Genomic DNA, 14,656 nt, shown 5'->3' with positions numbered 1-14,656 from the left:
CCACACTACTGGAAAGCAAGGGCAGCAAGGTGGCACAGTGGTTAGCACTGCTGCCTCACAGAGCCAGAGACCCAGGTTCAATTCCAGCCTTGGATGACAGTCTGCGTGGAGTTTGCACATTCTCCCTATATCTGCAATGAAGTTGTGAAAATCCCCTAGTTGCCACACTCCAACTCCTGTTCAGGTACAGAGGGAGAATTTAGCATGGCCAATGCACCTAACCAGCATGTCTTTCGGACTGTGGGAGGAAACGCACGCAGGCATGGGGAGAACGCACAGACATGAACCAAGCTGGGAATCTAACCCAGGTAGAAGTTGGGAAGTGGACAACAAACTAAAAGGAAGTACCAGGTGGAAAATTATTTATGTTTAAATGCAGAAGTGAAATAAAATATAAATAAGAACCACAAGATTGTTTTAGCACAAATGTTTATTGTAATATATTTAATGTGGGGAAAAACCTAACATATCAAAATGGAAACTGATCAGGGAAGAAAAGGTCCAAATGGATACTACTTTGAATACATTATAAAGCAGAGGAAATGCAAAAAGCTTGCTGAGAGACATGCACTCATTTTGACAAAGAATGATTAATGGTACTGCTGCCCTTACATAACTTAAGTCTACAACAGCTGAGATTACAAGGAGTTGAAACACTGCTTTGCGTTATCATGAGTTTAACAGCAAGTTACATAATCAAAGTAAACCCAAAGTGAAAATAATTTTCAGTGAGACATACAAGACAAACTTGTTAAAAACTTTCCTGAAAAATTGAGAAATGAGTACAAGTACTATACTTTTAAAACTTTATTACAGTTACATTCGTGAAGTTTAGTTCCACTTTCAACTCTTCATCTAACACATGGGAAGCGTTTGTTATGGTTCTAGACTTAAAAAGGTTTTAATATGAACGCAACAAAAAAAAAGTTGGGAGCACACAAATTATGGTACTGAATGCAAAAGGTGTCTTAGCTTTTTAATAAAAGTATCAATTTAGTTACATAAAATTTATACATTATGCTTTTTCAAATGTGTAAACATTTTGTTCAGTCATACATTGCCAATAGTGCACTTCATATATTGAAAAATTCTGAGCTGGCTACACAAAGATAATCCAGGCAAGCATTAAATAGTAAAATATTTCAAGTATATAACAGATAATGTCCATAATTGTTATACTTTCCATACATGCAAGTTTCAGTGGTACTGTTTTCTGCTTAACAGACAGGTGGGACTAGATTTCCGCAACAATGAGTGGAAAATTCAATCTCACCGAGGTCAGATCTACTTTAGTGATGCCCTTAGCTAATAAGAGTAGCTGCCGTGTACTACAATAATTCAAGTAAAAACCCATGACGAAACAAATCGCTGCCCATAGTCTTATTAGAAGCATGTGTCTGAAACTCTCAAATGCACCATTTCTCAGTAATCAATTTAAAGTCCAGGTCTCCTGAAAGATGCTTCCTATTCACTCTGATCACATTTCTTCAATTAATTTGATTAACGCTTAAAATTAACGAGTTTAACAACATTACAAAGTATTTTCTTGGATTATGTGATCCATGTACTTGGGCTCTAAACAAATTCGGTCTGAATTTTCGATTTTCTTTAGCCACGATAACTGATAAACCACTTGCCACAAGGCTGTGCAGTTTTAGTTTTAGGTCTGTACATGAAAGTTGCCAGTGCAAAATTGAACTTTAAAACTTTTGTATGATGAAATTTTACATGTTCTAATCCTGCACACCTATTATTAAAGGAACTTGCATGTAATCATGCCACTTGACAGTTTATATACTGTAGCAAAAGAAAATTGCACCAGCATATTAAAATATATTTTCAATTCTTAGGCTTCAGAAGGTAAGTTAACAACTGGGGAGTGCTGACAGGTTTTACATTCGAAGAATTAGATTTTGCGATGGTGACAAACTTTTTTTCCCCCTTTTGCATATTGCAACAGATGTCGTAAGCATCTTTACACAGAGAAAATATCCCGTTGCTAAAATCCCATTATTGTGTGGTTTGCAGTCAAGAAATGTCAACCTACTTGAAGAGAGTCCTTGACAATGAATTGGGGGTTGGGGATTTATTGCAGGGAAGAGGAATATTCTTGACATAATTACAAAATACTATGACGTTAGCATTGATGCTGATCAAGGTCATGCAAACAGTGTATGCAAGGGCACACGGAAGATTTTGCGGTTACTGGCTTAAGTTCCATTTGGCAAATACGTTAATAAAAGGTTTATTGGGTTTATCCAAACAAAAAGGAAATGCAGCCATTTAATCAATATTAAATGAGACCCATTCTTCGTTATATTATTTTTCACATTGAGTTTTCACATCTATTAAGGATCAAGTTTTGATCAGACTAAAGCTATTGGGTTTTCCTTATACCCGAACATAAATTACTTAGAAACACCCAGTTTGTGAAATTAAAACACAGATTCTAAAAACCTTGTCAATGGAACAGCATAGTTGTAGAAATCCAACATTTTAAGTAAAAGTTGTGAATCTATCTTTAAATGAGAGTTGATCAGTGAAATCAACATGCTGATGATTAATGATACCTTTGCAACTAAGCCCAAATCCATGACTCCAGCCCCTGGTGAGTTTACAATATTGGGGAAAGGAAGCGGGGAAATTGGAAAATACATCAATGTGGTTCACCACTGGCAGAAGGCAAAGCAAATCCCTTCCCTCCTAAATAGTGCATGGAAAACGTCAAGACTCAAGACAGAATGTACGGAGGGAATAAATTTAAACTATTCACACATTTTTCTGATCAGTGCATAGAGTGGAACATACTCTCTTAAGCGTCCACCTAGTGTGATTTCAGTACAGTATAAACTATAGACAAACACGCATCCAGACACAGAAGGCAAACTAAATAAGGAAAATCCTCCCAAAGAACACCTACAAATGGAAGACATAATATCGAAATACAAAAGATTCCAAGTTGCAAAAGACAACTACAGCACATGGTAATCACTGAATATTTTAAACTGTTTTCATGTTTCCTAATTCAGCACATAATGAAGCTGCACGTGTGAACTGTTACATTTGCCATCACTGGAATACATATTATGGAACTGGAGTAACAGTGAGAGCAGAGGATTCCATTACATTCTAACTTGCTGTTAAAGCTTTGAACTATTTTAATCCTGCAACCATCCTTATTGAAGTGACTGCCACAAAGTTTAATAGGATTGAAAAAATTAGACAGTAGTAGAGAAGGTCTTAGGGGAGCACTTTCAGCGTGAAGAATTCTCTACTTGTAGAATTGGATTTGATTTAGAAGAAACCTTTCTACCAGTATGAAAAATATATTCAAGCCATTTTGCTTCAATTTACTCTCACATCAAGAGGCATTCTAATTGATAAATTACATACAATAAAGAAACACAAGATGGCAGTGCTCCAAGGAAGAAAATGAATGGCAATAATATACCTTAACTAACATGCATCTTTTTAAGTTAAAAATTGATTTTGTATTGAAGAGTATTTCACTAAGCTTTTGTTTAAATTAAGATGTTAGTGGCATCCATTATTTTCTACTTCAGATCAACTTTGTTAAAAAAGTAATTGTAGCACAAAACGAAAATGGTAAAAATACCCAAACAAGCTTGAATTACAACAGTTGCTCCCGCTTTTGAAAGGATATTGCATTTACAATGTATTTAAATTGATATTCAATCACTATACAAACTTCAAAATAATTGAATTGAAACAATTTAAAATTACAAGTTTATTAATGGACAATTATTCTAATTAGTCAACACGACACCTTTTGGTTGACAATCTCTGCCATCTTAAATATATATCAAATGTAATTACTTTGGAAAAACTATCCATGAAATACACCTGAGATTGATCAGCAAGTATTTAAAGAACTTTAAACAAAGAGTTCAAGTTTACTTCAGATATTTTCGTTTCAACATTTAAGTGCCCTTTCTTTTAAGGTGAGTGTAAAAATTAGTGCTGGGACAAATGAATATTTTCAACATTTTGTATCCAATGTTAGAATAAGGCACTTGCAGATCAAAATGCACAATGGTTACACATGAAATAAAGCCCTTTGCCGTTTCTTGCTTTGACAATATGTCTTAATTCCAAACTCTACCAGTTAAAATTATGTCCCATTTCCCACATCAGCCTTCAAGATCAAAGTCAGTTGTCCAAATTGGTATCCTGTTATTATGGACAGTACGTGGTCCGACACACATTACTAGAATTGCTTTGTGATTGCCCAATTTCAATTTATCTGTTGCCTTTTATATTAGCAGAGAAAAGGCATGTCGCAAAGTTCAATCTATTCTGACACCGGTTTCATGAACTACATGAAACCAAGATGTAGCCTTATACAAATCAGATCAACCACAAAAACAAATAGCAGTGAATGAGCTGAATCCAGGTCATTCAGAATCACAGCACTCACCTAATGTAAACACACTGTTCATGGAAAACAAGCAATAGTAATAATCTGGAAAAGGATGTATTATATTTGTTTTGCATTCTTCACCAATTTCAGCAAAATTCACAAAATAAGATTTTAAATCCCACTGAAATTTGATTAAGACTTTAGAGATATATAAATTTTAGAAACATGAACTACTAACCTACAATAGTGTTACCATATAGAATAGAGACCCTATTTTTCAGGCAAACTATCCAGATGCCATCACTGAAAGGCATAACAGGTGCCCCAACAATTCATCAGCACTATGATTTGGAAGGAAAGTTATCTCAACATACAGGATGTTTTCACCATGAAATCTTTCACTTCCCATTCCTACATAGCTAACAAACAGTAGCAACACAAAGACAATGAACTTAGCTCAGCCCACCACCCGTCCTCATAGAAATCATAGAAACCCTACAGTGCAGAAGGAGGCCATTCGGCCCATCGAGTCTGCACCGACCACAATCCCACCCAGGCCCTACCCCCACATATTTTACCCGCTAATCCCTCTAACCTACACATCCCAGGACTCTAAGGGGCAATTTTTTAACCTGGCCAATCAACCTAACCCGCACATCTTTGGACTGTGGGAGGAAACCGGAGCACCCGGAGGAAACCCACGCAGACACGAGGAGAATGTGCAAACTCCACACAGACAGTGACCCGAGCCGGGAATCGAACCCGGGACCCTGGAGCTGTGAAGCAGCAGTGCTAACCACTGTGCTACCGTGCCGCCTGAACAGGTTATAAACAGGTAAAACCCTGATTGGACACAGAGCCTTTATCTGGACGTATTTTTGTTAAATATCATTTGTTTAAAAATTAATTGCTTTTCTACATGCTTGCAAGCAGAAATAATAAAAACTAAATTGCACAGAAGTGTCATCACAAGGGGGAAATACAACAAAGCATTCTAACTGACCAACAAAAACATTGTGAAGGATTAATTGTACAAGCGTAACATTTATCCATATCTCTACTGCATGTCTTCATCATTCTGACTAAGCACAGTTCATTGAACTATCGATAATATGGCTGGTTACAAGATACCCGCTATTTCCTCACTCATATAATTCAGTTGTTAAACTCTGGTTTCAATCTGTTTGGACTGTTTTCAGATTGATCACCAGTGAGGGCTTCATAATTTTAGCACTAATTCTGATTGGTGAGAAGGAAATAGACCTGAAGAGAAGGGGAGAGAAAGAAAGCGAAGGTCCATCCAAAAGCTAATGAACGTTCCTGCTGAGTTGTCACACTTTTAGGGGAATTTTCTCTGAGCTTTCATCAGTATTTCACTAAAAAAAAATGAGAGACGAATGCATCTCGGATGCATCTCGAAAAGCAACTCTTAAGATTTAAAAAGGCAGTTTTAACATTTTAAAATATAGCTTGACATGTGTCCATGGGTAACTATTTATTAAAGCTAGTGATCTGTCAAGAGAAATCTATCCACCCATTCCGCCGCCCCTCAAAAATCACAGAACAGATAGCATTTGGAATGACGGTGAAAATCACTGGAATTGACTAAAAGATTAGACAAAACATTTACTTTGCAAAAAAAATTGAAACATTATGATTGCTACATTCACAGGACGTATAGGTGCTACATCTTAGTAGCAATGTCTATAGTGCGCTGGTCTACAATATCCACCTGAGCCGATTCATCAGATGATCTTCTGGCCTACCTTCACCATTTGCCTCCTCGAGAAACAAGTGAGATACTTTAGAAGGATAATCCTTTGGATCAAACATTTTGTTCTGATTTTGCTTAAATTACTAAAGCAGTGGAGAACCTGATGATTGGCAGATTGCTATTTAAGTGTTAAAAATGTTAAGCTGAGAAGTGTCCGTGGCATTAGGGGTCAAAAACAAAAATGTCACATAAAAGGAAATGTCCTGTCTGTGGCCTGTAATAAATCCACTGGTTCAATGCAAAGCACGTCCTTGAAGCTGTCAGCTAGATCAGCTGATACTTCTCCAATACAGCTTGCTGGCACAAGTAACCAAATAAGTAAAGAAATGGAAGATGGAAAAAATATTGGGATTTTAAAACTGTGAGGAAATTAATTTGCAGAAGAATAAAGGAACACATCATCAGCGGTTACGTAAATCCTAGGACACTACGCAGTAACAAATCATGGACCGTTCCTATCATTCATGATGCAGCACACAGAACTAATAATTTACCCAAATTGGACTTTGGTGAAAAAAGTAGATCAATAAACAGAAAGTGGGCCAATTTTCCAAATATATGCTCCTGGCATAAAAACTGACTTCCAAAAGCAGCTCCTGGTTTCTCTGGGCATGGTCCTGGTGAGAAAGCTCTAACCTCGGAGCATACATTCACAAAGCTGGCCCTCAGCTATTCAGCACATTCACCAGTATCCAAGCAACTGTTCATACACAAGTTGTTTTATCTTTAGGATTGTCCAAGAATATGATCTATATTGAAAATATACTTAAGAACCTATACATTTAAAAAAATGTCAAATAAATAGCAATACAAGGCAGTGGTTTCATTTGTGCCATGCATAAAGAACCCCACATTTAAAAACTGTTAACAATCTGTGGCCAAAATTATAGCAGCACCAAAAATGCCCACATTCTGCCCAAGCAGCTTCATTTGATTCCAGAACTCGATCCGGCGGGAATGATGCCAGTAGCCCACATTTCCATCGATAAAGAGAACTACAAGTGGCATAAGAACAGAGAGTATCTGGGCTGCAGTCCGTATACAATACCCAGAGAGGAAAGACAAGGCCAGCACAGCGTACAGTACAAATAACAACTGCAGTGTGACTTCACCTCCTATGATGTGGTTCAGATAGGCCAGACGATCCTCTTTGCTATGCTGCAGGGAATAGGCCTGTGGATTTAATACCACACAATTAGAGTTCCACAATGTTTAAGAAAAAGTACAGAGAAAATACTAGAAATCTTAAGCTGGCCATCTTTTATAAGGGTTGCATGTGGCAGTGTTTCGGTAGCTCAGCTGAAAAACAACCTCAAATGGAATTCTGCATTGCTGATTGGCTTTTGGGGATGGAGAAAAATTGCAGGAAGCAGCAGAATTATGATAGCACTGGTCCCAAATCTGTACTAAAAAAAAATGGGAATATGCTGGCATTCTGAAGTTGCAGTGCCAAGATCAAATATGTAACATCGCACATTAAGTAGTACTGGTGAGCTACTGATCCTAATCAATAACACACTGATACAATATCGATATACATAGAAAATAGTTTCTAGTACGAGTTTATTTTAGCTTGTGATTACACAGAAATTGTGCTTACTTTATATCCATCCACCTTTAACTGTAGCATCAGGAAGATCAATTACTCACCACACAGATTAGGTTGATGCCAAGGAATACTTGTCCAGTAGACTGCAATGATCTCGTCCGAGGCTTCTGCCGATAAACCTCGCCAGCACCACTTGCTAAAACCAGAAATCCTCCTATAACGGCTATAGTTCGAGAATACATCCTTACCTGAGGGATTCAAAATATTAGTTTTATATACTTCATCGGCTTACTGACTTTTTCTATTCCCCCCCTCCCCGTCCCCCCAAAAAAAACTGATATGTGGACGTTTTAACAGCAGTTTTTATTTGAGTACTGAACATCAAATAGCAAAATGCCACACAGGCTAAAAAATGTATTTCAAATCAGAATATAATCAGACTACAGTTTATGCTGAAACACGAATAAAACTCAATTGAAAATGTGACACCTGGTATAAATCAATGTTCAATCCAGTTTAAATTCACCCTTCCAACAAAATCTTACTTTGGATTGAAGTCCGTCTGCTTTGGTGGAGGCGAGGAACTAAAGAGAAGTTGCAACTACTTTTGGACAAACTTCAGCTGAGGAAAATAAAGTCGAGGTTTCACCTTTGCACGTCAATGATACTAAAAATAAACTTCAAATATTATTTTGTAAGAAGTGCATTTTTCCTGAAAGGTTTCTTCATGGCTAAGCGGCCTCCGAAACCCGTTAGTCTTGCATCCATGTACGCGTGGGGATCGGTGGGTATTACTATTATCTGACCATTGCAATCAGTATTTATTTTCATCTGCTTCATCAGTAGATGCACAGAATGAATACAATGTACACAGCAAATAAGTGTAAAGTCCACTTTGAATCACACTTCAGCCACCCCTTAAGCCTCTCACCTTCTTCACTAGCTCAACTGGTCAAGGAAATAGGTGGAGATGGCCATAGAAGCAACACTAGGCATATCTAAAATGAGGTGGTAACCTGACTCTCCTTCTCTTCCTTATACCCATAAAACCTGGAACTAAAATGACTTCAAGGTCAGCCATATCCTGATTCAAACTGATTTTATTTTGCAGAAGTGAAGTCTTTGTGAATTAATAAATTATAATAGAGCTTAAATTTGCCTCGTGGTTCAGGTTATCCAGCAGCCAGATGTGCCTTGCTGGGTGATTACATATTTGAGATATTCCCCTCTTCCTTAGTTTTCCCAAAACCATCTCCAGCTAATGGTGAGCAATGGGAATCTAATTCAATCCCTGGTTTGTATCAATTCTACGTAGGTGAACCCTAGTCTGAAGAGTCTCAGAAATTACATCCCACAATTTTCTCCCAAGGAGTAAACCACCACAGAGCAAGGTGAAACTTTAGAGCAACAATCCATACATGAATCTGTGGCAGACGTTATGCAATGGAATTACACCAATGTGATTGCTTCTTGCTATGTGCAGAAGTAAAGTGGTGCAGAATACGAGATTCATTTGAAGTAGGATTCTATACTTAGACAATTTAACCACGTAGAACATCAATAATGTTGTTTCTCTTACCTTGAGCCAGTCCCCATAATGCACTTGTTCTCCAATATATGATGCATATGTGCTAACAGCCAATTGAAGGGCAGCCCCCAAAGCAAACCATCTCCTCTTCACCCCAAAGGACATGAAACTGGCACAGATAACTGCAGCGCCAATATCAAAATAGAGGTACGGCACTGGAATATCCGGCTTCCTAAAGAGAAGACGCAAGGCCATCACTTACACTGGAAAACCAGCAAACACAATGTACATTTCAAGTGGATCTTAAGTCCTTTCAACATAAATCAGTTGATTTTCAACTCAATTCCTAAAATAATGGCAGCAAAAAAAGATCAATTACTTGAACGTCCTTGGATAAAGTATTGGTATAAATGGAATTTCAAAAAGTTGCAATCTATTCAGGCAAATCTCAAACTAATACAAAGCATTCTGGTTAAAGATTGCAACTCTCAGGTTCCATAGGCAACACAGGAATACCAACACCCCTCCAGTGCAATGTAACGCAACCTCGGATGATTAGCATGAACAAGTTCTGCACACAAGGACGGCCTCAACCGAGATCTTGGGTTCATGTCACACTATCTGTAATCCCCACGACTTGCCTGGGCTTGCAAAATCTCACTAACTGTCCTGTCTGGAGACAATACACATCTCTTTAACCTGTGCTTAACGCTCTCTCCACTCACATTGTCTGTACCTTTAAGACTTGATTACCTGTAAAGACTCGCATTCCAACCATTATTTTGTAAATTGAGTTTGTGTCTTTATATGCCCTGTTTGTGAAGAGAACTCCCACTTACCTGATGAAGGGGCAGCGCTCCGAAAGCTAGTGGCTTTTGCTACCAAATAAACCTGTTGGACTTTAACCTGGTGATGTGAGACTTCTTACAGTCCTGAGAACACAGGTTAAAACATGCGGAGACAGTATCTGTCAGGTGAGGGACAGATTTGGTACGGTTCCCATTACTCCAATCAATACTCGTCTCTGAAGCTCCCATATAAAGAGCAAATTCTTTAAGAAAATATCAAAAGGCAGACAAGAGCAGTAGTTGGTGTTTTCAGCAGACATGGGAAGAAAATTTGGGTGAAAATATACTTTGGATGAAGAAATTTTAATTATTCTTTATCTTTCAATGTAATTTTAAGATATCAGGAATAAGTACCAATCTATTCCCCAATAGTCCAGAAGGTTTTGATTTGATTTATTGTCACATGTATTAGTATACAGTGAAAAGTATTGTTTCTTGCACGCTATACAGACAAAACATACTGTTCATAGAGATGGAAACCAGAGAGTGCAGAATTGAGTGTTACAGTCATAGCTCGGGAGTAGAGAAAGATCAACTTAATACGAGGTAGGTCCATTCAAAAGTCTGATGGCAGCAGGGAAGAAGCTGTTCTTGAGTCGGTTGGTACGTGACCTCAGACTTTTGTATCTTTTTCCCGATGGAAGAAGGTGGAAGAGAGAATGTCCGGGGTGCATGAGGTCCTTAATTATGCTGGCTGCTTTGCCGAGGCAGCGGGAAGTGTAAACAGAGTCAATGGATGGGAGGCTGGTTTGTGTGATGGACTGGGCTACATTCATGACCTTTTGTAGTTTCTTGCGGTCTTGCGCAGAGCAGGAGCCATACCAAGCTGTGATACAACCAGAAAGAATGTTCTCTATGGTGCATCTGTAAAAGTTGGAGAGAGTCATAGCTGAGATACCAAATTTCCTTAGTCTTCTGAGAAAGTAGAGGCATTGATGGGCTTTCTTAACTATAGTGTCGGCATGGGGGGACCAGGACAGGGTGTTGGTGATCTGGACACCTAAAAACTTGAAGCTTTGAACCATTTCTACTTCGATCCCGTTGATGTAGACAGGGGCATATTCTCCACTATGCTTCCTGAAGTTGATGACAATCCCCTTCGTTTTGTTGACATTGAGGGAGAGATTATTGTCGCCGCACCAGTTCACCAGATTCGCTATCTCATGCCTGTATCCTGTCTCGTCATTGTTTGAAATCCGACCCACTACAGTGGTGTCGTCAGCAAACATGAAAATCGAGTTGGAGGGGAATTTGGCCACACAGTCATAGGTGTATAAGGAATATAGTAGGGGGCTGAGAACACAATCTTGTGTGGCACCGGTGTTGAGGATGATCGTGGAGGAGGTGTTGTTGCCTATCCTTACTGATTGTGGTCTGTGGGTTAGGAAGTTCAGGATCCAGTCACAGAGGGAGGAGCCAAGGCCCAGGCCACGGAGTATGGAGATGAGTTTTGTAGGAATAATGGTGTTGAAGGCTGAGCTGTAGTCAATAAATAGGAGTGTGACATAGGTGTCTTTGTTATCTAGGTGTTCCAGGGTTGAGTGCAGGGCCAGGGAGATGGCATCTGCTGTGGACCTGTTTCGGCAATGTCCAATTTTACAATGATTAACATTGCACATGTCACGAATCATGTACCAACAGACTTTAGCTTACAACTTGGGAGTGATGTGACCACTCTTCACACAAACTGCATGATATTTGTCAGATAGCATCAACATGTACAGACTTTCTAGCAAAAATCAATAAAAATGCATGTTGAATAACAATCAGGAATCCAGGTTAACATTCCATCTACAGTCCAGTTTTGCACCCCTACCTCTCCATCTTATGTCAGTTAACTCAGTGCAGACTGGCAATATCATCTAGGACTTTCCGAGCCAGTTTGGTTCACATACAGAACCCTCTGAATGAGTGACAATTTCCTTCAACAACAAGAAGTAACATTTATATAGATCCTTAGCATTGTAAAACATTCCAAGGCACTTCACAGGTGTGTTAACAAATAAAATTTGACACCAAGCCTCATGAGGAGATATTAGGACAGATCTTGGTCAACGAGTTTTAGGGAGCATCTAAAAGGATAAAAAGAAGAGATGGAGAGGTTTGGGTGGGAATTCTGAAACTTAGGCTCTGAGCAGCAAAAGGCACAGCCAGTAATGCAAAGCGATTAAGAATAGGGATGCGTTATGATTTCTGGTTGCCATAAGTTTGAAATAATATCACTTCAGACTCAAAACTCCATTGAGTGTTTCTTGCTGCTTTCCACATGGCCAGTGGACTGAATAGACCTGATATATTGCTACTCAGCACATAACCGCAGTGCGACAGTGAATGTAGCATCATAGCATAGATATTCACCTAATTCGTTTTTAGCTCTTTTTGAATAATATGAAAGAACACACAAAAGGCCAAATTGGAGGAACAGAGATCTTGGAGGGACGCAAGACTAGAGGTTGGGAGAAGGGAGCTGATGTAGGGATTTTGAAATCTCTGCTCAATGCTAGCAACAACTGCAATCATATCCCTTCTCTTTGACCACAGTTCAGCGCTCCAAAACCTATTTCCCTTCGCCCTGACATCCACAATTTTTATCTTTCTAACATTCAAGACATTTTCCTGCCTATGAACAGTCCTACACAAGTAAAGTTATTACTATGAAAAGCCACTGAGGGATCAGCAGAGCAGAAAGTCACTTGAAACATTTAAGGGTAAATTGGATTTAATTTGTGGTAGATCAGTTAGCAATAGATCATGTAACATGTGGACCTACATTGCCTACTCTTCCCATGACAGCTGAATATTTTGATGCAAACTCGTGGTAATTTCATTTTTTAAAAATCTTTTGGGGCAAGGATGAACAATCCATCAATTTTCAGAGAAATTCCCTGCCTGACCCTTGGTGCTGTTCGAAATGGAGAATGCCAAGCTCCGGAGTAGTTTAACAGAATCTCTGGCAAAGGGAAATCGATCTGAGGTGTTAATTCAGTTCACCAAATGGTACTGAGTGCTTCCAGCATCTGCAATACTTGGCTTTTTGTCCCAAGTAATGTGCCCACTTCTACAACTGCAAGTGAAATAAAAAATTGCATTCATGTAGTACTTAAAAACCAACAAGTACTTTGATGGTACAAGTCACCATTGTAATGCAAGAAACGGGTGCAGCCAATGTGTGCAAAATCAAACTTTGAAAAAAAACAGCAAGGTGGTAACGATCAGATAAGGCCAGAAATCTTCAGCTGTTCACGCCCCGCCACTGGTGCCAACGAGAACAGAGAATTTTGCACTCAGCCAAATCTCCATTCACTGCAGCAGGACTGCAGAATCACAGCCGCGGGTGAGATCAGAGAAAAGCAGCCTCGTCTGTTTTTGAGATGTTGATTGCAAAATAATTATTGCCCAGGTAGCAAAGGGGGGGGGGGGGGGAATAAATCCCCTACTTTTCTTCCAAACAGTGCCATGGAATTGTTGACACCCCATTCAAGAGGGCAGACAGCAGGACCACAGTTTAACATCCAACACTGCCGACAGTGCGGAGCTCCCTCAGTACTGCTTTGGAGCGTTAGTCTACAGGGGTGTCGAAGCCACGATTGAAATTTAACTCAAACAAAAACAGAAAATGCTGGAAAATCTCAGGAGGTCTGACAGCATTTGTGGAGAGAGAATAGCGCCAACGTTTCGAGTCTGGACAAAAGGTCATCCTGACTCGAAACACTGGGCGGGATTTTCCGGCCAGGCTCGCCGCAAAACCGGAAAACCCTACCCGAGGTCAACGGATCTTTGCACGGTCGGCTTCCCATGGCGGGCGGGATGGGAAAATTCCCCCCATTCTCTTCCCACAGATGCTGTCAGACCTGAGATTTTCCAGGATTTTCTGTTTTTGTTGCAGATTCCAGCACCCGCAGTAATTTGCCTTTATCTTATTGAAATTTAAAGGCTCTTCACTCCTCTCTGGGTGTGAATTAGAGGATTGTGGTGAGCGGGAGGGCCGCTGTTTATCTTCCCCCAGTCCCGGGCTCCAGGCCGCGGCTCGCTCCCGGGCTCACCTGCGCTGGTCGGCCCGCTCGGCGAACAGCATCAGCATGCTGAAGCAATTCCAGAAGGGGAAGCGGGTCAGGATAATGGCGCCGAAGCGCATGAGGATTTTGTACAGCCGCCTACGAGCCTCCACCGCCATATCTTCCCGTCCCGTCCGCGACACTATTCCGGCTGGAAAACCAGCGCCGAGCACCGGGTTCCCCTTCCCCCAGCCTCACTGCCTCTGGGACCAGAACTCTCAACTTTTAAAAACATCCCCCTCCAGCTCTCTAATCAAACCTTTGCGCGATTTACCTATCTCAGTATAATCAATTTCTGTTCCATGACACCTATTAAAACAAAAACAAACTCAGGGTTGTGCTCAGTCTTTTCTTTGGCTCTCAATCTCACTGCTAACAGTTTCCTGGTTTTCATAGCTGAGTGGACGTTTCACTCTGATTAATGCTCTTTATCAATTTACAAAATCATTAATTTAGAATTTCAATCACAATACAAGGAGTTCACTAAAAGGAAGACTGAAAAAAATTATTTTGAAAATAGT

General features: G+C 39.7%; 1 protein-coding gene across 2 annotated transcripts; it reads right to left on the bottom strand.

Moving 5' to 3' along the window:
• Positions 1-421: 421 nt before the first annotated feature.
• On the bottom strand, positions 422-14,270 carry tmem101 (transmembrane protein 101). 2 transcript variants are annotated; one of them, XM_078223942.1, is made up of 4 exons: positions 14,124-14,270; positions 9,284-9,464; positions 7,806-7,952; positions 422-7,328 (listed from the first exon to the last, which is right to left on the bottom strand). In XM_078223942.1, the coding sequence occupies exons 1-4, from the start codon at positions 14,252-14,254 to the stop codon at positions 7,020-7,022; spliced, it is 768 nt and encodes a 255-aa protein (XP_078080068.1). In that variant the 5' UTR covers positions 14,255-14,270; the 3' UTR covers positions 422-7,019. The 2 variants fall into 2 exon arrangements, with proteins under 2 accessions (XP_078080068.1, XP_078080069.1); XM_078223943.1 differs by lacking the exon at positions 14,124-14,270 and adding an exon at positions 10,542-10,685.
• Positions 14,271-14,656: the final 386 nt, after the last annotated feature.

This window comes from Mustelus asterias, chromosome 11 (assembly GCF_964213995.1).
Source record: "Mustelus asterias chromosome 11, sMusAst1.hap1.1, whole genome shotgun sequence".
Classification (NCBI taxonomy): Eukaryota; Metazoa; Chordata; class Chondrichthyes; order Carcharhiniformes; family Triakidae; genus Mustelus; species Mustelus asterias.
The sequence above is the reverse complement of the archived record's forward strand: the minus strand, read 5'-3'. Positions and strand labels throughout refer to the sequence as shown.

Coding starts and splice junctions, on each gene's coding strand:
- tmem101 (XM_078223942.1), bottom strand. CDS start 14,254: ATGGCGGTGGAGGCTCGTAGGCGGCTGTACAAAATCCTCATGCGCTTC. Junction 9,465..14,123: donor GAGCGGGCCGACCAGCGCAG/GTGAGCCCGGGA, acceptor TCTTCTCTTTAG/GAAGCCGGATATTCCAGTGC. Junction 7,953..9,283: donor ATTATGGGGACTGGCTCAAG/GTAAGAGAAACA, acceptor TGAATCCCTCAG/GTAAGGATGTATTCTCGAAC.